The sequence below is a fragment of the Coregonus lavaretus genome, assembly GCF_964263955.1.
Source record: "Coregonus lavaretus genome assembly, chromosome: 12".
Classification (NCBI taxonomy): Eukaryota; Metazoa; Chordata; class Actinopteri; order Salmoniformes; family Salmonidae; genus Coregonus; species Coregonus lavaretus.
Window position 1 is genome coordinate 8318239 of NC_139999.1, and position 25536 is coordinate 8343774.

At 45.1% G+C, this 25536-nt stretch overlaps 2 protein-coding genes across 2 annotated transcripts; both read right to left on the bottom strand.

Moving 5' to 3' along the window:
* Positions 1 to 879: 879 nt before the first annotated feature.
* LOC311138311 (uncharacterized protein) lies at positions 880 to 2217 on the bottom strand (the record flags this gene model as incomplete). The annotated part of the gene is made up of 3 exons (XM_084172994.1): positions 880 to 975; positions 1318 to 1526; positions 1812 to 2217. The coding sequence occupies 3 exons, from the start codon at positions 2215 to 2217 to the stop codon at positions 880 to 882; spliced, it is 711 nt and encodes a 236-aa protein (XP_084029120.1).
* Positions 2218 to 12583: 10366 nt separating this feature from the next.
* LOC311138312 (serine/threonine-protein phosphatase 6 regulatory ankyrin repeat subunit A-like) lies at positions 12584 to 24591 on the bottom strand (the record flags this gene model as incomplete). Its single annotated transcript, XM_084172995.1, has 12 exons — positions 12584 to 12597; positions 14382 to 14498; positions 14704 to 14795; positions 14921 to 15003; positions 15098 to 15180; positions 15306 to 15451; positions 15655 to 15826; positions 16250 to 16469; positions 16773 to 16890; positions 17113 to 17200; positions 17690 to 17833; positions 24582 to 24591. 12 exons carry the CDS (start codon positions 24589 to 24591, stop codon positions 12584 to 12586), a joined length of 1287 nt encoding a protein of 428 aa, XP_084029121.1.
* Between the last annotated feature and the right edge of the window lie 945 nt (positions 24592 to 25536).

The following is a 25536-nucleotide window of genomic DNA, read 5'->3' on the forward strand; positions in this document are numbered from 1 at the left end:
TCGCTCTGGATAAGAGCTTCTGCTAAATGACTAAAATGTCAAATGTAAATGACTTGAGTGTATGCATTATAGATATAGGCTTCATAGAAAGTGTTACAAATGTTCTCCTGTCATCTTATAGGAGATCCATTCATGGATTTAGTTATGGCTTGAGAATGTGACTGGTCTACAGAGTTTTCTCCTTTATGTCTGTCTTTATATATATATATGGCACCCTTTTTTATATGTGACAACAACTTTTCTGTATTATGTGTATTTCCACAATCAATAATAATAAACGGTACTTCACTATGAATACTTTTGACTATGTGGTTTGAAGTACTTTACCGTTATCGTGCACAAACATTAAGACTGTTATAGACAGAAATCAATGCAGTAATGTTTTATTAAATAAAGGCTCTGATTAAAATATAATATTAATGAAATCAGGCATTTAGCTAATTCTTCTTCCCAGAAGCTCCTCTGAATGGTTTGGAGATGGCTCTGGAGAGAGCGTGTAACACCCTGACTATGAAAGGGCGTTTACGGGACTGGGACTCCTGGGGAGCAGGGGCCGGTGTGGTTGTCAGGTCCTCCTTGGGAGGGGAAGTGGATGGAACCTCTGGAACCTCACACTCAGCATCTGTCATAAGAACATTTCATAATCAGAAAATGAATGTGTGTGTTTGTGTCTGTCCGTCTGTCTGCCTGTCTGTCTGCCTGCCTGTCCGTCTGCATGTCTGTCTGTCCGTCTGTCTGTCTGCCTGTCCATCTGCCTGCCTGTCTGTCCATCTGTCTGTCTGTCTGTCTGCATGTCTGTCCGTCCGTCTGCCTGTATCTGTTGTCACTGTTTTAACAAGCTTGTCATAGGGTGATATATCAATATAACATCGATGCTTATCACTTACCCTGTGAAATATGAGTCTCTCTGAGACGTTTGGTAGGCAGCCAATCCAGTTTAGGGTGTCTCTTCGGTTCCCCTTTTGTCTTGAACAGCTGTTGACAAAACACATCAGGACAACTGAGCCTGTGTAAAATACAGAGGGTGCATCCCAAAAGGCACCCTATTCGCTATGTAAGGCACTACTTTTGAAAAGGGCCCATAGAGCGCTGGTCAAAAGTAGTGCACTATATAGGGAATAGGGTGCCATTTGGGACATAGCCATTGACTCTCTCCCATGTGTATTAGGATTGTATTACAGCGTCCTCACTCAACCTCCTCAAGACAATGACAACAGTATTGTTCTAATGCTGAGAGACAATAGGTGTGTAGTGAATCTGTAGGGTAAATTTCAGCCCTGCCTTACAGAGGTAATCTCAAAACACAGAGCACCCTACCTTAATCATGATCTTTGGAAACGTATGCATTTTCGGTAGGAAATGCCACTTCCTGTTCTTCTTAGTCTCTTCCCCTCTGGCAGAGGGAAGGCGGGCCATGCCGTCAGCCTTTACATCAGCCGGGCTAAGGCTCCTGGCAGGGAATTCCTCAGTAGCATTAAGGTCAGCTACAACACCATGAATGATGTCACTTGCGGCATTGCTGGTGTCTGAGTGAGAAGAGCACGCTAGTGTGACCGACCTGTGCACAATAACTGGGAGAAGAGGACGCAGCCATGGAAGTTAGTCACTGCGTCCCAAATGGCATTCTCTTCACTTTATAGTGCACTACTTTTGACCAGGGCCCATAGGGTCTGGTCAAAAGTAGTGCACTAAATATGGAATAAGGTGCCATTCTGGACACAACCAGTGAATTTTACATCATAAAACGCAAAGTATTGAGCATCATGTTACAATTAAGTCCTATGCAGATGAAAATAGATACTTTCACTTACCATCCTCCATTGCAGACTTGGACCCATAAGTCAGGCTGTCCATCACCACGTCTGTCATCAACTTGATGACCTGATCCAAAACCATTTCAGCCGAGGGTGGCATAGGCCTTCCCATACACTGCCCCAGGAGTCTCCTAACAGAAGTCTGGGCAAAGTTGTAAATGAGCTCTGAGGCATCGTCCTTTGACAGCTTCCTCAGGGCTGGCTTAGGCAGCGCTGGTTGAGAGAGGCTTCTGTGGCCAGCCATGGATTGAAGCTGGCGGCTTATGGTTATCTCCAGAATGAGACCGTGGACCTTTGCGATCAGGTTGTCAGACGCACCTTGAAGGGCTTCAACTGACAGGAGCCTTTCCAGATGTTCTTCTGCTGAAGTCATCTCTGGGTCGTCCGTCTTCAATGTGTCCATTATAGTTTTCACTATGATATTGGTGTCAGATATGTTTATTTCTTGTTGGCTCACAAGCGTTGACCGTGAACCTGTCTCGTCCATTGCGATAGAGGTATGGGATTCTGTCCTTGTGATCTCATCGGCAGCGCTCATGTCAGGTAACTGGTCAAGGCTCTCCAGTAAAGAGTCTAACATGTTAGTGGCTATCAGACACTCCTGCCCAACAGATGAACTCTCAGAGTTGGCCACTCTACACTTGATCTCATTTAGGATCAAGCTGAGCATCTTCTTTGCAGTTTTGCTAAAGCCTTCTTGGCTGACTGCCACTGTTACGTCTTTTAGAGCCACAAGAGGTTTGCAACTTTCACTCAATCCACTGCCGTGGAGAGGAGAGGCTCTCTTCAAACTGTTGTTGCTCACAACTGACATACTCCTGGTGGGCAGAGTGACATCCTCACTGCATGTGTCAATTACATGGTGGTCTGTTGAAGAGCCACTTGAAGACACAAGGGCTTTAGACCTTTTAGCCAAACAGACTTTTGACAAAGGCTTCTCACTTCTCACAGACGGATGGCGGCTCCTGTCCTCAACAAGAGCAGTGTCAGGGGACTTAATGCGTCTGAGTGTCTCCACAGGGGTGGAGTCCAGCACATCTTTGGCTGTGGTGACTGACACTGGTGGAAAAGAGAAAAAGATGTTCAGTCTATCCTTTACTCTGTGGTACATGGTTTGAGCAGCATCCAATAGGTTGTCAAAGACAACTCTGGGTTTGAGCTGGGACTCCAGCTTTTTCTCTCCTAGTGGGAAGGAGTCTGCGTCGTCCACAGTGTACTGGGATACACTTTCAAGGTCTTGCATGATAATATTTACTATATCTTCGGCTGTAGAAACCACATGGTGTGAGAAGGTGGTGCTAGGCATGCCCTGTAGCAAAGAATGGTTGGCTTTGCTAGCAGCTCTGAGAATGGTCTCACTCACAATGTGTTTGGCCTTAGCTCGGAACTCAGTACTGTAAAAGCTCTGGATGGAAATGTTAGAGGTTCTGCTGGCTGCACTAAGAGATCGCATGAGTGTGGCAATCTCGGCTGACGTCACATCACTCAAAATGGTGAGGTCCTCCAATTTCGAAATTATCGAGTCCAACTTCTGGTTGAAGTCGAAGGATGAATTTGTCTTGCTCTCCCCAACGGAAGCGGAGCAGTCTTCCTTTGAAGTGTCCACCCTCAGCACCGAGATCACCTGTTTGATTACCCCTTTAGTGCAGGTGTCGAGGGTGAGCTGGTGGGCTGAGGACTTAGAAGGGGTCTTACTGTCTGTCTTCTGTACAGGAGATTCCTCCACAGTGGCCTCAGTTACAGGAGATACCTCCACAGTGGCCTCAGTTACAAGTAGTCCAGTTGCAGAGAGCTCGATTTGCACAGGAATATATTTTCCCTCAGTGAGATGGTTGGAGGTGAACAGCTTCCTTAGTTTGTCCAGGGTTTTGGTGTAAATCTTCTGGGAACCTGAACTCACTTCCACCCAGAATATTTTGCGACCTGGTTTCGTACGCTTGGAGGCCTTATTGACCTCATATACCTCATGCAGGTCGGAAATAATTCCACCAAAGAGATCAGAGGATGCCTCCTCAATATTCTCTGAGGAAACATGGACAGATAGGATTTCCGACAGTTTCCCACAAGTGTCGGTTTTATCCAGCGCAGCAGTATATGTCACAGCTGCATCCTGAATGACCTGAGTGATGCATTGCTCAGCTTTGACAATATACTCCTCCACTGGCTGACCAAGGAGGATGTCAACTTTATCAGCAGGGCGCTCCTTCTGAATACTCACATTCTCCTTTGATGGGCATGGGTTGTTGAAGATAATGCTCTCAGTGACCATCTTAGAGGAGGCGAGAGATGAGTCGAGAAGCAGAGATCTGTATATTGTCGAGGTGGACATCTCTGGGTGCTTTATCACAGCAGCCTCCTCCAAAATGGCAGACGGGCCCTGGAGGATGTCAGAGATATCCATGTCCTCAATGGTCTCTACCAGAGACGATAGTAGGTCTCTGGCTGCCAGGTTGGTAGGTCTCTGGTTCTCGAGCTCTGTTTTGATTGCTTGACAGGCAGTTGCCAGAGCAACAACAGAGCGAGAACACAACTGCTTCAAGGTGGAGTCAGAAAAAGATGATGACAGATCTGTCATGGACATGGTGGAGAGTTGACTCTCAGAGACAAACGGGCTGAGTTTGACAGACACCTGTCTGACCAAGTCCCCAGCAAGAGCTCTCTTATCTATTGCTCCACTAGCTGAGTTGTGGGAGCAGGCACTCTGTGGCCTTGACGGGTTCCTGTTATCCAAAAATCCTGTTGTCCAAAAAACCTCAAGTACAAGATCCACAACATCGGATGACACTTCTGTCATTCTGTTGTCAGACAGAAATGTACTTGGATGAATGGTGCCTGCATTCACAGTCCAGTCGCAAATGGAGTTGTTGGACTGACTCTGGACTAGTGGAACTAGACAGGTTTCACTTTGACCTTGGCCAAAGAGCTCTGCCATTTTGAGCAGAACTGATCTTAAGACCTTCGATTTGGAAATGTTCAGCAGTGGGTCGTTGTTGGACAGTCTGGTGGATGGTCTGCTAGCCGATCTGTGAACCACTAGGCTTTGTATTTCTGCCGAAATGGCAGTTAGAAAATAGGTCAAGGGGCTGGTCGCTCTCCCCTCATTTCCTCCGTTGGCTTTAGCCTTGGTGATGCTATCTATGATGATGACTATGACCTGTCCAGCCAGAGGACCCAAGATGGCCTCAAGCTCCCTCTCTAACTCAAGGGGAGACTTGTGGCCGAGCGCAATATGCTCTATGGCATGGGAATACATCTTAGAAGTCGCCATGCTTAGCATCTCTTGGACAAACTGTTGACTTGCTGAGATACTTCCAGTCAGCGGATCTAGAGTTCCCTGACTGACACTTCGCATTAGCTCAGCCAATCTGGAGGTGAGAAGGTTTATAACCAACTCGACAATATCCATCATTAACTTGCCGTCCGTTGATATTTTGCTAAGTCTGTATTTCTCCTGTCTACTTCGTTTCGGCGGCAGTACGATGTCACTCTGCGACTGGCCGCTCTGGACCATGTCTAAGACAGAGTCCTCAGAGATTCCAAACACAGATCTCAGTGGTGCTGAGTGTGGTCTGTGTCTCATCTCTCTATCGCCACCCTCAGGTGAGGAGACATATCGCTCTTCGTTCTCACTCAGCAAAGAGGTCATGGACCTGCAGAATGCACAACAGAAATGAATAGTACATGGTAACAAAATAAAAAATATGATCCAAGACTTTGGGACACAAACTCAACCTTGTTATTGTTATTCAAAGGAAGCATTGTGAACCATCTCAAACCACACTCAGACCAAACATTAACATTTAGAGTAAACTTTTTAGAGTGGTTGTGTAGTATCTAAGTAGTATTTCTCACTAAGTGGATCTGGAATGGATATTTGTACCTATAACAGGAAAGACCTGCAAAAAGAGGAGGGGATAGAGCTAGGTATCTGTGAGAGGCGTGGATAGGGGTAGGTACCTGTGAGAGGAGGGGATAGGGCTAGGTACCTGTGAGAGGAGGGGATAGGGCTAGGTACCTGTGAGAGGAGTGGATAGGGCTAGGTACCTGTGAGAGGAGTGGATAGGGCTAGGTACCTGTGAGAGGAGTGGATAGGGCTAGGTACCTGTGAGAGGAGGGGATAGGGCTAGGTACCTGTGAGAGGAGGGGAAAGGCGTGGGAGTGCGTGTGCTGCAGGCGGTTCTGGCGCTGGTGCACTTGCTGGGTCCTCCACTACAGCTGAATCTGACGCTGCGGCCAAGAGAGGTCACCTCTCCTGCCTCATTACTTCCTGATCCAGAAGAGCTTGGCGAATCAGAGAGCTCTATCTGCATGGTGAGGTCAAGGGCGGGAACAACCACAGTGGATGTAGACTCCATCACCCATGCTACAATATCCATGCACTTGGCACTAAACTCATGTCTGCTCATCTGCAATGTTAAAAGACCATACAGAGTTAGTTTGTTAAAGGGGCTGCACTGATATAAAACTTAGAACCATTTACTCAAACTTGTCAATTAAAGCAGTGGTTCAGGATTAAAGGTCCTGCAGGATTTCCACAAATGAATATTTGGTCCATTTTACCAACATTAACTACTTTAGAGGTGACTATAACTCACCCCGACACGCATATTCTCACTCAGCAGATTCCAATGGCTGAAAAGTAAATAAATGCAAGTACACAATTAATTACATTACCTCTATTCTCTTAGACTACGTTATGGATGGACATTACCTCTATTATCTTAGATTACGTTATGGATGGAAATTACCTCTATTATCTTAGATTACGTTATGGATGGACCTCTATGGAACTAGGCCACACCCAGACATCCCTGATTGGTTATTTGGTCCGTTGAGTCCTTTGTATTTGCCCGAGACTATAGGAGACTCTCAATCTCCTCACCTCCTTCTCAAAACCCATTGGATGAGAAGGTCAGAAAGGCGGGACCTCTGGCTTTCTCATCCAATGGGTTTTGAGGAGGCGAGAAGAGAGGACACGAGGAGTATGCAATTGAGACAGGGAACATATCTAGGGGATGCATGGGGAAGCCAAAGAGCAACTTACTCGTCCTTCATGTCCTGCACAAAGGTGTGTAGGTCTGGGTAGCTTCTCTTTCCCCTGCTGAGGGTGAGGCTGGTCTGGGAGGTTGCATCCTTGTGGGTCACGGTAGTGAAGGTCACCACTGCAGCCTGATGGCGACAACAGAAAGCAGAGTTAGGCTGGAATTCAATTTTGCGTCATTAAAACACAAAATATCTAAATGAAATTTCATACATGTAATAGAAAAATACATCATACCTCCTGTGACTGAGATGGGATGGCAACAGCCTCGTCCATCTCACTCTCTCCTTCGACCTCCTGCGACTCAGATGGGATGGCAACAGCCTCGTCCATCTCAATCTCTCCTTCAACCTCCTGCGACTGAGATGGGATGGCAACAGCCTCGTCCATCTCACTCTCTCCTTCAACCTCCTGCGACTGAGATGGGATGGCAACAGCCTCGTCCAACTCAATCTCTCCTTCAACCTCCTGCGACTGAGATGGGATGGCAACAGCCTCGTCCAACTCACTCTCTCCTTCAACCTCCTGCGACTGAGATGGGATGGCAACAGCCTCGTCCAACTCACTCTCTCCTTCAACCTCCTGCGACTGAGATGGGATGGCAACAGCCTCGTCCAACTCACTCTCTCCTTCAACCTCCTGCGACTGAGATGGGATGGCAACAGCCTCGTCCAACTCACTCTCTCCTTCAACCTCCTGTGACTGAGTTGGGGTATCTGTCTCTAGAACAGCCTCGTCCAACTTGGTCAGTCTCTCAGCCTCTCTGTGATCCTTATGGGATCTAGATAGAGAAAAAGGAATCTCTCTTAGGTCACTGCTATAATGTGAGTGTGAGGATGTGTTCCCATTATAGAATTAGAATCATAGAATTAGAATGAATCATTCTAGAATTAGAATAGATATATAGAATAGGCTCCAATACTCTTGAGATGACTCGGCCTATCCAGAGCCAAATATTTAGAGAATTCTGCCAACTTTTAAAAGGACTCCATGTTAGCGCCTTGGAGCCTTTCATTTATCCTTTCATTATAAGTACATTCTAATTATAGATGTTCAGTTACATAGCATTGTTTAAAATGTCAACATTGCCCATGGGGAGCCAGCTGTCATATGGATATCTACTGTGTCATGTAATGTATACATAAACTCAGCAAAAAAAGAAACGTCCCTTTTTCAGGATCTTTCAAAGATAATTCCTAAAAATCCAAATAACTTCACAGATCTTCATTGTAAAGGGTTTAAACACTGTTTCCCATGCTAGTCCCCTGTAGCTCAGTTGGTAGAGCAAGGCGCTTGCAACGCCAGGGTTGTGGGTTCGTTTCCCACGGGGGGCCAGTATGAAAATGTATGCACTCACTAACTGTAAGTCGCTCTGGATAAGAGCGTCTGCTAAATGACTAAAATGTAAAATGTTGTTCAATGAACCATAAACAATTAATGAACATGCACCTGTGGAACGGTCATTAAGACACAAACAGCTTACAGACGGTAGTTATGAAAACTTAGGACACTAAAGAGGCCTTTCTACTGACTCTGAAAAACACCAAAAGAAAGATGCCCAGGGTCTGCCACTGCGAAGATGCCCGTACGTGGTCTGCCACCGTCATGTCTCCCTGTAGCGCTGTCTTAGGCGTCTCACAGTACGGACATTGCAATTTATTGCCCTGGCCACATCTGCAGTCCTCATGCCTCCTTGCAGCATGCCTAAGGCACGTTCACGCAGATGAGGCCAGGGCAATAAATTGCAATGTCCGTACTGTGAGATGCCTAAGACAGCGCTACAGGGAGACAGGACGGACAGCTGATCGTCCTCGCAGTGGCAGACCACGTGTAACAACACCTGCACAGGATCGGCACATCCGAACATCAAACCTGCGGGACAGGTACAGGATGGCAACAACAACTGCCTGAGTTACACCAGGAATGCACAATCCCTCCATCAGTGCTCAGACTGTCCGCAATGGGCTGAGAGAGGCTGGACTGAGGGGTTGTAGGCCTGTTGTAAGGCAAGTCCTCACCAGACATCACTGGCAACAACGTCGCCTATGGGCACAAACCCACCGTCGCTGGACCAGACAGGACTGGCAAAAAGTGCTCTTCACTGATGAGTCGCGGTTTTGTCTCACCAGGGGTGATGGTCGGATTCGCGTTTATCGTCAAAGGAATGAGCGTTACACCGAGGCCTGTACTCTGGAGCGGGATCGATTTGGAGGTGGAGGGTCCATCATGGTCTGGGGCGGTGTGTCACAGCATCATCGGACTGAGCTTGTTGTCATTGCAGGAAATCTCAACGCTGTGCGTTACAGGGAAGACATCCTCCTCCCTCATGTGGTGCGTTACAGGGAAGACATCCTCCTCCCTCCCCCATACTGCTCGTTCTGTGCGTGATTTCCTGCAAGACAGGAATGTCAGTGTTCTGCCATGGTCAGCGAAGAGCCTGTATCTGTTGGATTGGAGGGTGAGGGCTAGGGCCATTCCCCCCAGAAATGTCTGGGAACTTGCAGGTGCCTTGGTGGAAGAGTGGGGTAACATCTCACAGCAAGAACTGGCAAATCTGGTGCAGTCCATGAGGAGTAGATGCACTGCAGTACTTATTGCAGCTGGTGGCCACACCAGATACTGTTACTTTTGATTTTGACCCCCCCTTTGTTCTGTTAGTCACATGTCTGTGGAACTTGTTCAGTTTATGTCTCAGTTGTTGAATCTTGTTATGTTCATACAAATATTTACACGTTAAGTTTGCTGAAAATAAACGCAGTTGACAGTGAGAGGACGTTTCTTTTTTTGTTGCTGAGTTTATATCTCAATGTCCCAACTCTATAAATACATAGCTCTGGGCCTACCTCTCCATAGGCGGTGACCTTTGACCTACTACTGAATCTGTATCTTTAGGCCTATGTGATCCTGTAACCAGTCACAAATGTGTCATTAGTGTAAATCACTTACCTGACTTCCTTCATAACATCAGCACCATTGATGGGGTCATCCAGGTCTATGAGGGTGAGGTCATTCCCACTGACCTCTGACCTCTGAAAGACAGCACAAAGTCATGTTTAGATGTCACCTACTGTGTCGCCTTTTGCCGTGTTCAAAACAACTGGGAAATCTCTGACTTCCGACTTCAGTGCGTTCAAGACAACTGGGAAATCGGGAAAAAAAACAAGCTCCGACTGGGAAAAATCTTTTTGAACAGTCATCCAACTCGGAATTCCAAGTCGGAAGCAGCGCGGCTTGGCGGGTCATGTTTTGGAGGACGCCTGACTCGACCTTCGCCTCTCCCGAGCCCGCTGGGGAGTTGCAGCGATGAGACAAGATCGTAACAAGATCGTAACTACCAATTGGATATCACGAAAAATTGGGGAGGAAAAGGGGGTAAAATTACCACCACAAAATGTAAAAAGGAATTCCAAGTCGGAAACTCTGGCATCTTTCTAGAGCTCCGACTTTCCGACCTGAAGATCACAGACGTCATGATTTGACCTAGTTTTTTTTCTTCGAGTTCCCGGTTGCCTTGAGAGCACCATTAACCCAACTCTCATTGTCACATCATAATGCATCATATTCATAGAAATAGAATCACCAGAACATCATATCAGGTGTACAGTTCAGTTTACCAGTCAAATTGCCATGGTCAGAGGCTCTATCCTTTCTAGTGATCACATCATAATGCATCATATCTATGCTTGTGTCCGAAATAGCACCCTATTTCCAATATAGTGCACTTATTTTGGCTGGAGCCCTATAGAGTCCCACAGTATGAGTCATAATACCCATAAAACCTAGTGGTCAAACAGGGAAATGGTTCCAATCGTTTTAATAATAATAATAATAATAATAATATGCCATTTAGCAGACGCTTTTATCCAAAGCCACTTACAGTCATGCGTGCATACATTTTTACGTATGGGTGGTCCCGGGGATCGAACCCACTACCCTGGCATTACAAGCGCCATGCTCTACCAATTGAGTTTTTCCACCATTCATTTTTCCCATTGGGGATTTTAGAAACACTTAAAATAAGGTCTGTGTTTCGTGTAGGCTTACCCTGGTGTGACGTTTTGATAACCGTGTAAATCTCTCTAGGACAAGGTGACTTATCAATATATTCTCTTGTATTTACCTCCCAAAAATGTAATGCTTATTAGCTGCTAATGTGGCTATCATAAAGAACTACAAATGCCATGATGATCATGCTGATCGAGGCAAAGGTAAGAATCTCTGGATTAACTATCTAATGTTAGCTAAATGTAGTATATGAATAAATTGGCTGCATTTCTTTAAATTGACAATTCTGTGAACTGTATGTGCAAGTTTTAAATTGACACAATACCTGTTAGCAAAGGTGTCAGCTAGAGATGACATGCAGGAGCTTGCAGGGATTTGTAGTTTTGCATGATGTCTACTTTGATGCTAATTAGCATTTTCGAATCTGAGAGTAAATGGAGCCGAATATACTGATAAAAGTCACCTTGTCCGAGAGAGATTTACATGGTTACAAAAACGTCACGCCAGGGTAAGCCTACACGAAATACAGCCCTTATTTTATGTGTTTCTAAAATCGCCTATGGGAAAAATGAATGGTGGAAAAACGATTGGAACCATTTCCCTGTTTGACCGCTATGTTTTATGGGTATTATGACACCTCCACTGTGGGACTCTATAGAGGGGTTGGTTGTTTAGCAACAAAACTGGCATGCAACTATGGGGCAAAATAGACAGGGTTTGCTTAGACTGTTGACAACATGTAAACTATATTTAGTCTCTAAATGTTTATTGCAACCATAAATACATTTGAACAATGAACTCGTCTCAAATACATTGTTACAGTTGTTGTTGGTTAGCTAGGTAGCGAATTTTAGCCATTGCATAGACATGATATCAGTCAAAACACCTCAAAACAAGACATGGTATCAATAACACCATACAATGAGCTGAAACATGCCACAGAGCTACGATTCCCCACATGGCAGCTTGTTGTTAGCTGAGGTTCAGAATCATAACAAGATACACGACTTCCGGCCATCGATGCGCGAGCATCATTTTCGTGACGTCAGCCAACCCTTCTATGGCTCTTGGTCAAAAGTAGTGCACTAGCCTACATAGGGAATAGGGTGCCATTTAGGACGTATTTATGAAGGTGATGCCATAACCTTTGACCCACAGCAGATTCTACTGTACCTTTAGCCAACTCTCATGACTCCCCAGCCATAGGCTTTCTAGTTTGATATTACAGCATGAATAGCACATTATTTCATTTGTTAAACAATATTTAATCCACAGTGTAATTACTATAATTGAAGATTTTAAAAAATAAATAACATGCCTACCTTGCACTCATTATTCTCCATCTCCTTGCAAAATCAGCACATTTCCTTGCCAAAATGAACGCATTCCTCCAGCACTAGGGAGGATCAGACTGAACTGCTCCAGCGGTTTCTGATCCGTTTCAACGTTTATCAGTGATGACGTAACAATGCTGTAAAGATTTGACGCACTTCCGATCTGGTGCTGATGCAACGCTCTGTGCTGTTGAAAGCTCACGTATGGAAATCCTGCGAGTTGGAAACAAATGTAGGCTATTGTTGCCCTTAAAACTAATGTTGAGGACGCCATGAAAAATAAAATACATAACCCACACCGTTAGGCCAAAGTAAATGCAATTTTCATCACTTTGCCAATAGACTTCTTGTTCCTCGTTGTAGCCTTTCTTTTGGGATTAGCACCACTGTCACTGCCCGACACCTAGAAATTGATACTGCGGTTGTCACATAAAACAGATAACCCATAGTTCATTATTAAATAACATAACTCATTTCTTTATTTTATTACTCATAAAATATACAGCAATCTTCAGATACTGAAAGAATTCATGGGAGTTTCGAATTCAGTCACTATTTCATATGTACATGCTAGTTTCATCCTTTTAAAGAAAAAAAAAGGACACGAAAAACCTGTGAACCTCCTGTTCCTGATTTGACTAACATAGCATATGTATTGTACATATTTCCAGTTAAAATGATTTTCAAAAAGAGACAAAAAAACGGCGGTTTGAACAAGCCATCACATAAAAGGATTGAGTGGTTTCATTTTTTTGAAGAAGTTAAAGCAAGCAAAACCTGTCAAAATACATTGATTATAAGACCAAGACAAATAATATAGATGTTTTTTTTTTTTTTTCAACAGAAGAAAATCTAAATGCTGCTGTCCTACCATTGGTTTACAGTGTTTCTCCTCTCCAAGGGAGGCATGTTTTCCGCCTCGTATGCCTCGGAATAGTATCAGTGCTTTTCACAAACGTTGTAATACTTAGTGTGCATCATTGCTTTCGCTCATACAGCTGCCCCTACTCTCCTAACCTCCACTCAGTAACTAAAGAAGGCACAAAATGATGACATAAATATCACAAGAAAGAATACATGAATGAATAATTTACTTTCTAAAATATTTTAGGTAGGTTTAATAACGCAAATGTAAAAAGTCATGTTGCTCACATACCAGTATGCAAAATCTACATCCTAAATGGCACCCTATTCTTTATAGAGTACACTACTTTTGACCAGAACCCTATGGGCCCAGGTCAAAAGTAGTGTACTATAAAGGGAATAGGGTGCCATTGGGGATGGAATTTATCTGAAATTACTAATGAGAGCAAATACTACGATTTTTTGGTTCCCACAGAGGGTCAGGAGCTTAAGACATGAATGATTTTAATAAAATGTTTGTTCATAAAACATAAATGATTTCCCCTCCTTCCACATGGATTACAGACAATAGGCTAGGTACGTTGACTGTCTTAGTGTGCGGATAAACATGACCATCACTCTCATAAAACTTAAATGAAACATCACTCCTTATGTTTTTTATCAGCCCAAAACGCTCAATCCCATTTCTACTGTCAAAACAGGTTTTGAAAAGGCTTCTTCCACATCTTTTGGTCCATGTCTGTTTTTCACTCAGTGAAGTGCTACTATCTCTTAGGACTACAGGTTATTGCCGTCATAAGGTGTCCGTCTGTCTGTTGGCTGGACAGTTTCTACCGTTTAGGACCTTTGTGGGTAAAGGTAAAGGTGGGGTATAGCAGCAGCAGTTCCTCTGAAGTCCAGTATCTGCTGGAAGGACACCTGGTGGTACGAGAGGATGAGTGTGGCCAGCCAGCCTGTTGTGCCTCCCCCTCTCCCTCCCTCCCTCCATTTCTTTCTCTCCATCTGTCTCGGCTCGTGCCCTCCCAAAGCTGGCTGTGGTGATTTAAGACACGGTGTGTATGTGTGTATTTGTTTGTGGCCTCTGCCCCACTTCACTGTCCATCCGCCTGCCCTTGGCTCCCCTCCTGGGCAGCGACCACCACCACCCTCAGTATGTCTCTGAGTCTGAGTCGTTGAGGTCCTCATCCTTGTAGAAGCCTCCATCGTGGTCGCGGTGGCCGATGTTGTTGAAGCTGCAGTAGGAGCTGTGCTCGCTGCGCAGCACGGGCAGGCTGTCGAAGGTCACACTCTTGGAGGGGCTGGTGGTGTAGTGGTTAATGGCACTGAAGGACAGGCTGGGCGCCGGGTTGCAGGGGGACACGGGCATCATGGTGGCCAGGATCAGCGCCAGGCAGTCCGCCACGTCTTTGTTGGGGGCGCAGGCCAAGGCAGGCGTGTAACCTGAGGGGTTCAAACAGAACAGCAGAGGGTCACTTCAGGAGCATCACCGTTTACTACAACGCTTTTGGTGAAAAACATGAAATAACACCAGGCTAGGAGATACAAAGTTAAGACAATAACCAAGCAGTGGATTAGAGAGAAACATTTGTGGACACATTGAGAAGAGAAGTACAGAAGAAAACAGTGTTAGCGTAATGGATCTTACCATTCTCATCGACTGCGAGCACGCTAGCACCCTTCGCTAGTAGCTCCTGCACCACCACCGTCAGACCATTTCTGGCTGCAACGTGTAACGGCCTGAGGAGAAAGTACCGTCAGATTAGACAGCAGAAAATGAGGATACCTCCCAAATGCCAGACTATTCCCTATATAGTGCACTTCTTCTGACCAGGGCCCAATTAATACAGCTGAACCATACGTACGTCTGTAAGGCTGCGTTAGTCGAGTTGATGAGGTTCCTGTCTGTAATCTTCTCCAATATCAACAAGGCACTGGTTTCATGCCCCTTTAAAAACCAGAGTCAAACATGTCAGACCAAAATTTAAACCAGAGAGAGCCAACTGTTCAGATGAACGTCATCTTGATGTGGGAATGCTCACCTTACTGCAGGCCAGATGAAGAGCAGTGTTCTTGACTGCATCCTGCAGGGTGAGTTCTGCTTTGGCACTGCTCACCAACAGCTCTGACACAGACAGAGAAACATAAAGAAACTCAATGAGGAAATTAAGCGACTTATTAAAATATAAAACAGACAGGTTGAACTTAAGCCGGCTGGCGAGGCAAAGTGGAGGAGAGGGGGCTGCATACCGACGGCGTTGGTTTGTCCGTTCTCAGCAGCCATCATGAGGGAGGTCTTCCCGGAGGCGTCGGGGGAATTGACCTGGGCGTTGTGGCCTAGCAGCAGCTGAAGACACTCCACGTGGTCCGTGAAGGCCGCCGCATGCAGGGGGGTCCTGGAGAGAGGAAACGTATTTCACCGATATCGTGTAGGACTGTTATAAACAAGTTTGTTCAATTAACCCTGTTTATACCATAGAAATATAAAATCACTAATAGATGTATTAAAAGTAATCTACAATCCCTCATCCAACCCCAGAGGTCATTTTAACAACATTATTCTCCAGAAGAAAATGACTTTGTCATGTGCTGTAGTTACCGGTTCTTGGTGTCAGTGGCGTTGACAATGGCCGGCCCCAGAGTGTCAATCAGCATCTCTGCAGCCCCCTCGTTGTCATTGATCACAGCACAGTGGAGGGGGCTGAAGGAGTTGCCCTCAGTCTTGTGGAAAACCTCCTGTTCCAGCAGCACCTCTACACACGTGTCATGGCCTAGTGGAAGATTGATTCATTTAATTTATAATTAAAAGTAATAGGTTGCTCCAGCAGGAAACATTACATACAGGAAAAAGATGACGTCGCTGCAGACCACAACAATACTCTCCGAGAAAGCTAAAAATCTGACAATCCCTGACAAAGTCCTGTTTCAGTGTAAGGTCCTCCACTGAGAGTCATAACCCTTAATTCTGTTGTAGTCTTGTTCATTCCCCCACATGGCTCCGTCCACACCAATCAAATGCTTTTCAAGCCACAAGAGGGAGTGAATGGGTGTACACTTCATGGAGGAGAGAACAGAGCTACAGTCCAGTTAGTCAGTACGTACCGTTGTATGGCCTACCTAATTCAGGGACATGTTTACAGTGCTGAAGAGAGAAAATCAGAAAATATCTAGTGTTCCGTTAGTTCAGTACGTACCGTTGTAGCAGGCCCAGTGTAGTGGCGTGTAGCCCTGGTTGTCTGTGATGACGGGGAGGGTCTCCACTGACTGGGCGGCGTGTAGGAGCCCCCCCAGCACCCCGATGTGTCCGGATGCCGCCGCCAGGTGGACAGGGGTCCGCCCCTTACAGTCCCGAACCAGGAAGCTGGCGCTGTGCTGCAGCAGGGCCTCCACACACTCCTCATGACCCGTCACCGCCTGGGAGGAAGGGCGGGGAGACAAGAATGGATTTGAATAACTAATAATCAATGATATAATAATGAATCATCAATTATTTAAAATGATGTCTGGAGGCAGGTCCCCCTACCGGGATGAATACACCACTACCCATGGACAACTACTTTTCTGAAGATAATATGTATATTTGGGCATAACTTATATTCCATGCTAGATCCCACCCCAAAGCCATCCCTAGTAGTTCAATGGCCCCATCCCTAGATCAGAACAAGCCTCCCCGTCTCTTTCTGTGTGTGAGCGTATACAGCCAGCTCTCCTCCTCACCCCTCTGTGTAGCGCTGTTCTGCCCCACTTGTCTTTGGCTTCTACGCTGGCTCCCTTGTTGAGCAGTGAGTCCACACAGTCTGTGTGTCCGCTCAGCACCGACAGCATCAGAGGGGTTCTGATACACAAGACAACAAGGTCATATTACAAACTGGTAATAACTAAGATGAGTCCCAAATGGCAACCTATTCCCTATATGGTACACTACCTTTGACCTGAACCCATAGGGTTCTGGTTTAAAGTAGTGCACCAAGTAGGGCATAGGGTGCCATTTGGGACGTATACCTAGTGTCAAAATCTCTTTATTTCAGGAATTGTATCCAAAACCCAATTGACTTACTGTCCATTCCCGTCTTGAACGTCCACTGCACTCTGGAGGTCAGCATTTCCAATCAGCAAACGCAAACACTCTGAATGACCGTTGGTAGCTAGAGGAGGATAAATACCGAGGATAGAAGAATGTGAGATGATTGACCGTTGGTAGCTAGAGGAGGCTAAACAGAGAGGATATGAGCTGATTGCTGGACGACTATTACCTTCACATGAACAGACAGATTTCTAGAACAGTGGTATCGGTAGATGACATCCTCATGATAACACAGCAGATAATAAATCATTTTGGGGCTGAGGCCCTCGAAGCCTGTCACCTGCTAGCTGTGTACCTGGCTCTGGATAGAAGTCCCCCTGTGCACTGATCTAGGATCAGCTTACCCTCCCCAGATCCTCAACCATTAGTGGGGAACATGACAAAAAATGTCCTTAGATCAGTGTGTAGTGGGCATTTCACACTATACTATATAAACATCCCTAGAGTGGACATTGGCGTCGTAGCAACATGACCAAACAAATCTCCATCTTGGTCAGGAAAACTTTTGAATTACAGAATCTCTAGGTCTTACGTGATATCCTATGCATACCTGCAGCGTGGATGGGGGTCCTCTTCAGGGTGAAGTCTTTAACCAGGATGGAGGCTCCCTGGTTGATGAGGACGTCAACACACTCCACATGGCCTTTAAAGGCAGCCAGGTCCAGAGGGGTGCGCCCCTGGCTGTTCCTCACGTCTAGATCCAGCAGAGACTGAACCAGGACCTCCATAGCATGGTGGTGGCCGTGGTACGCCTGAATGGAAACAAACACACAGTCTGAAGCAAAGTCCAGTGGTATGCCTGAACAGATATACACTCCTAATATAATCAATGTCCTATAGTAGACCAGTGGTATGCCTAATATAATCAATGTCCTATAGTAGACCAGTGGTATGCCTGACGGAAACATGGATTACCACTGAAAACACTGGTACTGCTCTCTCGCTACTCCTACTGCTCTCTCCTCGTCTGACCATGTGTTCTCGCATACCCCGAGAGCATCCGGTCAGAGGGGTGGTGGCACAGGAATCCTCATCTCTCCCAAGTGGACATTCTCAATTTTTCCCCTAACCCATCTGTCTATCTCCTCATTTGAATTCCATGCCGTCACAGTCACTAGCCCATTTAAGCTTAATATCCTTGTCATCTATCGCCCTCCAGGTTCCCTTGGAGAGTTCATCAATGAGCTTGACGCCTTGATGAGCTCCTTTCCTGAGGATGGCTCACCCCTCACAGTTCTGGGGGATTTCAACCTCCCTACGTCTACATTTGACTCATTTCTCTCTGCCTCCTTCTTTCCACTCCTCTCCTCTTTTGACCTCACCCTCTCACCGTCCCCCCCTACTCACAAGGCAGGCAATACGCTTGACCTCATCTTTACTAGATGCTGCTCTTCTACTAATCTCACTGCAACTCCCCTCCATGTCTCCGACCACTACTTTGTGTCCTTTTCTCTCTCGCTCTCCTCCAACACTACTCACTCTGCCCCTACACAGATGGTAATGCGCCGCCGCAACCGTCGCTCTCTCTCTCCCACTACTCTCTCCTCTTCCATCCTATCATCTCTTCCCTCTGCTCAATCCTTCTCCCTCCAATCTCCTGATTCTGCCTCCTCAACCCTCCTCTCCTCCCTTTCTGCATCCTTTGACTCTCTGTGTCCCCTATCCTCCCGGCCGGCTCGGTCCACCCCTCCAGCTCCGTGGCTTGATGACTCATTGCGAGCTCACAGAACAGAGCTCCGGGCTGCAGAGCGGAAATGGAAGAAAACTAAACTCCCTGCCGACCTGGCATCTTTTCACTCCCTCCTCTCTACATTTTCTTCATCTGCTGCTAAGGCCACTTTCTACCACTCTAAATTCCAAGCATCTGCCTCTAACCCTAGGAAGCTCTTTGCCACATTCTCCTGCCTGCTGAATCCCCTCCTCCTCTCTCTCTGTGGATGACTTCGTCAACCACTTTGAAAAGAAGGTTGACGACATCCGATCCTCGTTTGTTAAGTCTAATGACACTGCTGGTCCTACTCACACTGCCCTACCCTATGCTTTGACTTCTTTCTCCCCTCTCTCTCCAGATAAAATCCTGCGACTTGCACCCCTTCTCAAAAAACCAACACTCGATCCCACTGATGTCAACAACTACAGACCAGTATCCCTTCTTTCTTTTCTTTCCAAAACTATTGAGCGTGCCGTCTTTAGCCAACTCTCTTGCTATCTCTCTCAGAATGACCTTCTTGATCCAAACCAGTCAGGTTTCAGGACCAGTGGCGGCTCCTGAAAAAATTCTCAGGGGGGGCAATTTTTCTGATGATTTAGGTGACCTACACACATTTTTAAAAAGATATGTCCAGCAACAACATGAAGACAGGGGCAGCATATAAGTCAATACCAGAAGCATTTATTGACTGATCTCAAAAGTGTTGGCTTACAAAAGCAAAATAAGTTATCACAGTAAAAATAATCAAGGGTGTTCTTTCACATTCCTCAACACTGCATAAACAATATGTATGGCTTTGTAAAAATGAACAACCATATTCTGGCCAATTGTATAGATTTGTAAATATGAACAACCATATTCTGGCCAATTGTATAGATTTGTAAAAATGAACATGAACAGATTTTTTATTTTTTTGAATGGCAGTACCTTTCAAACATGTCTGCTTGCAGTAAGGTAGCACTCACAAGGTGGCCAGAGAAAGAGAACCTTTCTTTGGTGTGATCCAGGATGGTGTTGCAGACCTCTTCAGACAGCCTCTGCTTCTCCTCTTCTCTCAAAGCTGTTCTGGGTCTTTTGGCTCCTGTTGCTTCTTGCAGCTGCTGTTGAGAGGAGTCCCTGAAGGCAAACAGACCAATGTGTTTGTTGGCTTTGTACAGTATTGTTGTCTATGTGATGCACAGGTATATGCAATGTATCCATGTATAGTACAAATACTTCAGTTCCACTTAAAATGGGCAGGGATGCATAAAGTCTTTAGTGTTTAAGTTAGCCTTTGTGTCTCACATAGCCTGGATGTTCAGCACAGTATACAGTGGTGCTCATAAGCTTATGATCCCATGCTAAAGTTGACTAAAAAGAGGAATAAAAAAGAAAATAAAATTGGTGTCCTTAAAGGTTGGATTTTCCAACTTTTTTAATTAAGTCATTAAGATCAATTTCCAAAAGATGATTTTTTTATTCCTCTTTTTAGTCAGCTTTAGAATGTGTTCATACACTTATGAGCACCACTGTACAGTACACATAGTATATAAAATAAGATAGATTACACCACTGGCCATATATAATGAGAATAATGTAATTTCAAACACAAATGCAGTCTCCTTTCATGCATACATTTTCAAATAAAGCTCTGCTTTGAGAAAGATCGAATGATATTGTTTAATCTTTATCTTACCTTATGGCCTGCACACTGCTTGCGAAGCTGTCGAGGGCACGTTTGATAAAGACAGCATCGATGTCCTTCTTCTGTAGCTTCTGGTACGGTGGGCTGGTCAAATGAACCCAATGAACCCGTCCGGATGGCTTCAAAACATTCCATGAGGTCGTCTCGATTCTCGTAGACAGTGTTCACGACTCTGCTGTTGCTAACCTCATCGTTGTGGCGGCGGACAGCTAGCCTGTATCCCTCATCCAGTTGAGTGGCAATATTCACTCTCCCCAAAGCAGACAATCTCAAACAGCTATCAATGTGGGTCTTTGACAGCTCATTTTTCTTAATCTTTTCTGAAAGATGGTGCATGTCGGTTACACCAGTCGCTGTCCAAGCGGTGCTGTCTGCCGTGCCGCCTTCAGGGTGAAAGAGTAGTTTCTTAGTTACGTTCATGGTTACGTTACGTTACGTATGACGAAAGCGCGTAAGTGCAAGCCCTCAGAAACCCATAGAGATTGTATTGAAAGCTCTGAAATTTGAAAAAAAAAATATTTTACATTAGAGGCTATGAGAGACTTCTGGGCGATTTTCAACCTGACTGAAATCGCCCCAAAACGGGCGGGGACATTTGAAGCACGCCTTTAGCCTGATTGGACATTTAGTGGCTGGCAGATCAGACGTCTAGATTAGAACACTGAACTACTGTTGCCGTGATATAATTGATTAGAAAAAAAATCCCTTCCTTTTCCCGTTTGGCAGTGCGTCGCCCATATCGCCCTATTGAACACACCGCCCCTGCCTCCACCACTGGCACATGACCTCTGTGCGTCTGAAAATCCATGTGAAATTCGTTCAAACAGCAGATGTGTTTTGACATGCTCAGACGAACGATTGACAGCAGAGTTATATAAATCCTCTTAAGCTGACAATCCCCAAAATCAGGGACTAGAAATACTTTTAAAAATATGTATATGTTTACATGACTTATTTTATTGATTTCCCACCGTTTTATAAGTCAGAAGACAGCCATCCAGACCATGTAAACGTCCTCTGTCTAATAAACGTGCATTTACCTCCCTCTGGTGGTCAGCTGCATCATTACATCCCTTTATATCACTTCACTGCAACATTAGGTCAAAGGGGCGGTCCTTAGAAAAACATTTATCCAACTCGACTGCTTCACGGCAAAGCAATCGCTGAATTTGTCTCGAGCAGGCGGATCTAAATACATAACTTTCATAGCTCTACGATAAAGAATGCGACCTATACACTTCCTTAAACCTAAAATAAGTAAATAAGTAATTTTGTGTGGAAGTCAAACGTTTGTTTTACGTCGGAGGCAGACACATTGCATATGCTCAGAACGATAACATCGATCCCTTTACATAGCTCTTCTCCCCTTGTCTATCATGTTTCAGGAGAAGGCCCAGATGCAGACAGTGTCGAAGTAACAAAAGTGTATTACAAAAACAGGGGGCAGGCAAACGACAGGTCAAGGGCAGGCAGAGGTCAGTAATCCAGAGCAGAGTCCAAAAGGTATAGAATGGCAGGCAGTCTCAGGGTCAGGGCAGGCAGAGGTCAATAATCCAGGGTGGTGTGACAAGGTTCCGAACGGCAGGCAGGCTCAGGGCAGGCAGAATGGTCAAAACCGGGAAAACAGGAACTTGAAAACGCCAGGAGCATGGGGGAAAACTGCTGGTAGGCTTGACGAAACAAAAACGAACTGGCAAAAGACAAACAGAGAACACAGGTATAAATACACTGGGGATAATGGGGAAGATGGGCAACACCTGGAGGGGGGTGGAGACAATCACAAAGCCAGGTGAAACAGATCAGGGTGTGACATTGTCTATAGGAGGGATGAACGCTGTTTAAATAGCCCAAATGTTGATTTAGACGTTCACAGATTTAACAGATGTCATGATATGTTTGGTAAAGTAATAAAAAAGGTGAAATATTTTCTAAAACAGATGTATAACTATATATGGACATATTATAAAGTATGAAACATTTATTTTATTTTATTATATCATCATATCTGTATATTTTTATTATACTTTTATTGTCTACTAGATCATTTGGGTTGAAAAGTGTTTTTTTCTCAGACATATATAAACAATTCCAGGTGAAAGCCAAAGGTCATAGCTTTCTAAGGGGGGTGGGGGGAGGGGGAGGGGGGGGGGGGAGAGAGAGGAGGACGGGACACACTACTACATTAATAAAATATTGGCATCTTACTACATTGATGACTAAAACCATAGCGAAACAATGTGCAAAACGGCTGTCAGCTCAATGATCCACAACAATCGCTAGCTCCTCCTTATAAGTGGCATCGATTACCCCTCATAGCTAGCAGAAATGGGTTTTGAGAAGGATAGAGGACGTGAAGATATGTAAGACTGGGAGCGAATAAAAAAAAGGAGCAGAGATGGATGGATGGAAAGGTAGGGGGGGTTAGGAGTTGAGGATGAGGGGATGAAGTGTAGTGGTGGAGTGGGAAAAGGTGGCAGTATAGTAAGAGTAAAGGTTAAGAAGAAGAGGAAGCCTGAGGAGCCTTTGCAGGTCTTGTCAGAGGAGAGTAGTGACGAGGGAGGTTCGGGTCGCAGTGTTGTACTGAGAGAAGTGGAGTTCAAGGTGTTGGTGAAATGTAAGGATCAAGGTGGAGTCCCGGCGGTGAGTCCGATCGCGTTGACTAGGGATTTGGAGAGTAAAGTAGGAGAGGTTGTGTCTGCTAAAGTTCTTTGTGATGGAAGTTTGGTGGTGGTGGGTTTCAATGCTAAACAGTATGAGAAGGAGCTCAAACTCAAGCAGGTATGTAAAGGTGTGGTTGATAGTAGCATGCCGGATCAAACTGGACGGAAGTGGGTGAAGGGAGTTATTACAGGAGTTCCAGAAATGGTTAACATGCAATAAATAAAGGACCACTTAAAGGGAGGCTCTCTTATTGAGGCCAAGCGCCTCCAGATGACACCAGATCGGAAGAAGGTGGATAGCTTTGAGGATCTAGTATTGCCAGGAAAAGTTAGGATTGGTATATCAAATCAAATCAAATGTATTGGTCACATACACATGGTTAGCAGATGTTATTGGTTAGCAGATATATAAGAATATATAAATATATGGATAAGCAATGTCATTATCATTATCAGAGTGGCATAGTCTAAGATGCAATAGATAGTATAGAATACAGTATATACATGAGATGGGTAATGCAAGATATCGAATTGAATCAAATCAAATCAAATTAGATTTGTCACATACACGTGTTTAGCAGATGTTATTGCAGGTGTAGCGAAATGCTTGTGCTTCTAGCTCTGTCAGTGCAGTAATATCTAACAAGTAATATCTAACTATTTCACAACATATACCCAATACACACAAATCTAAGTAAGGAATGGAATTTAAAAATACATATATGGACAAGCAATGACAGAGCGGCATGGACTAAGATACAGTAGAATATTATAGAATACAGTATATACATATGAGATGGGTAATGCAAAATATGTAAACATTAAAGTGACATTATTAAAGTGACTAGTGTTCCATTTATTAAAGTGGCCAGTGATTTTCAAGTCTGTATGTAGGCAGCAGCCTCTCTGTGCCAGTGATGGCTGTTTAACAGTCTGATGGCCTTGAGATAGAAGCTGTTTTTCAGTCTCTCAGTCCCAGCTTTAATGCACCTGTACTGTCCTCGCCTTCTGGATGATAGCGGGGTGAACAGGCAGTAGCTCTGGTGGTAGTTGTCCTTGATTATCTTTTTGGCCTTCCTGTGACATCGGGTGCTGTAGGTGTCCTGGAGGGCATGTAGTTTGCCCCCAGTGATGTGTTGTGCAGACCGCACCACCCTCTGGAGAGCCCTGCGGTTGTGGGCTGTGCAGTTGCCTTACCAGGCGGTGATACAGCCCGACAGGATGCTCTCAATTGTGCATCTGTAAAAGTTTGTGAGGGTTTTAGGTGACAGGCCAAATTTCTTCAGCCTCCTGAGGTTGAAGAGACGCTGTTGCGCCTTCTTCACCACACTGTCTGTGTGGGTGGATCATTTCAGTTTGTCAGTGATATGTACGCCGAAGAACTTACAACTTTCCATCTTCTCCACTGCGGTCCCGTCGATGTGGATAGGGGGGTGCACCCTCCGCTGTTTCCTGAAGTCCACCATCATCTCCTTTGTTTCTTTGATGTTGAGTGAGAGGTTATTTTCCTGACACCACACTCCCAGAGCCCTCACCTCCTCCCTGTAGGCGGTCTCATCGTCGTTGGTAATCAATCAACCTACTACTGTTGTGTCGTCTGCAAATATGAGTTACTACAGTGGGGAAAAAAAGTATTTAGTCAGCCACCAATTGTGCAAGTTCTCCCACTTAAAAAGATGAGAGAGGCCTGTAATTTTCATCGTAGGTACACGTCAACTATGACAGACAAAATGAGGAAAAGAAAAATCAGAAAATCACATTGTAGGATTTTTAATGAATTTATTTGCAAATTATGGTGGAAAATAAGTATTTGGTCAATAACAAAAGTTTCTCAATACTTTGTTATATACCCTTTGTTGGCAATGACACAGGTCAAACGTTTTCTGTAAGTCTTCACAAGGTTTTCACACACTGTTGCTGGTATTTTGGCACATTCCTCCATGCAGATCTCCTCTAGAGCAGTGATGTTTTGGGGCTGTCGCTGGGCAACACAGACTTTCAACTCCCTCCAAATATTTTCTATGGGGTTGAGATCTGGAGACTGGCTAGGCCACTCCAGGACCTTGAAATGCTTCTTACGAAGCCACTCCTTCGTTGCCCGGGCGGTGTGTTTGGGATCATTGTCATGCTGAAAGACCCAGCCACATTTCATCTTCAATGCCCTTGCTGATGGAAGGAGGTTTTCACTCAAAAGATCACTATACATGGCCCCATTCATTCTTTCCTTTACACGGATCAGTCGTCCTGGTCCCTTTGCAGAAAAACAGCCCCAAAGCATGATGTTTCCACCCCATGCTTCACAGTAGGTATGGTGTTCTTTGGATGCAACTCAGCATTCTTTG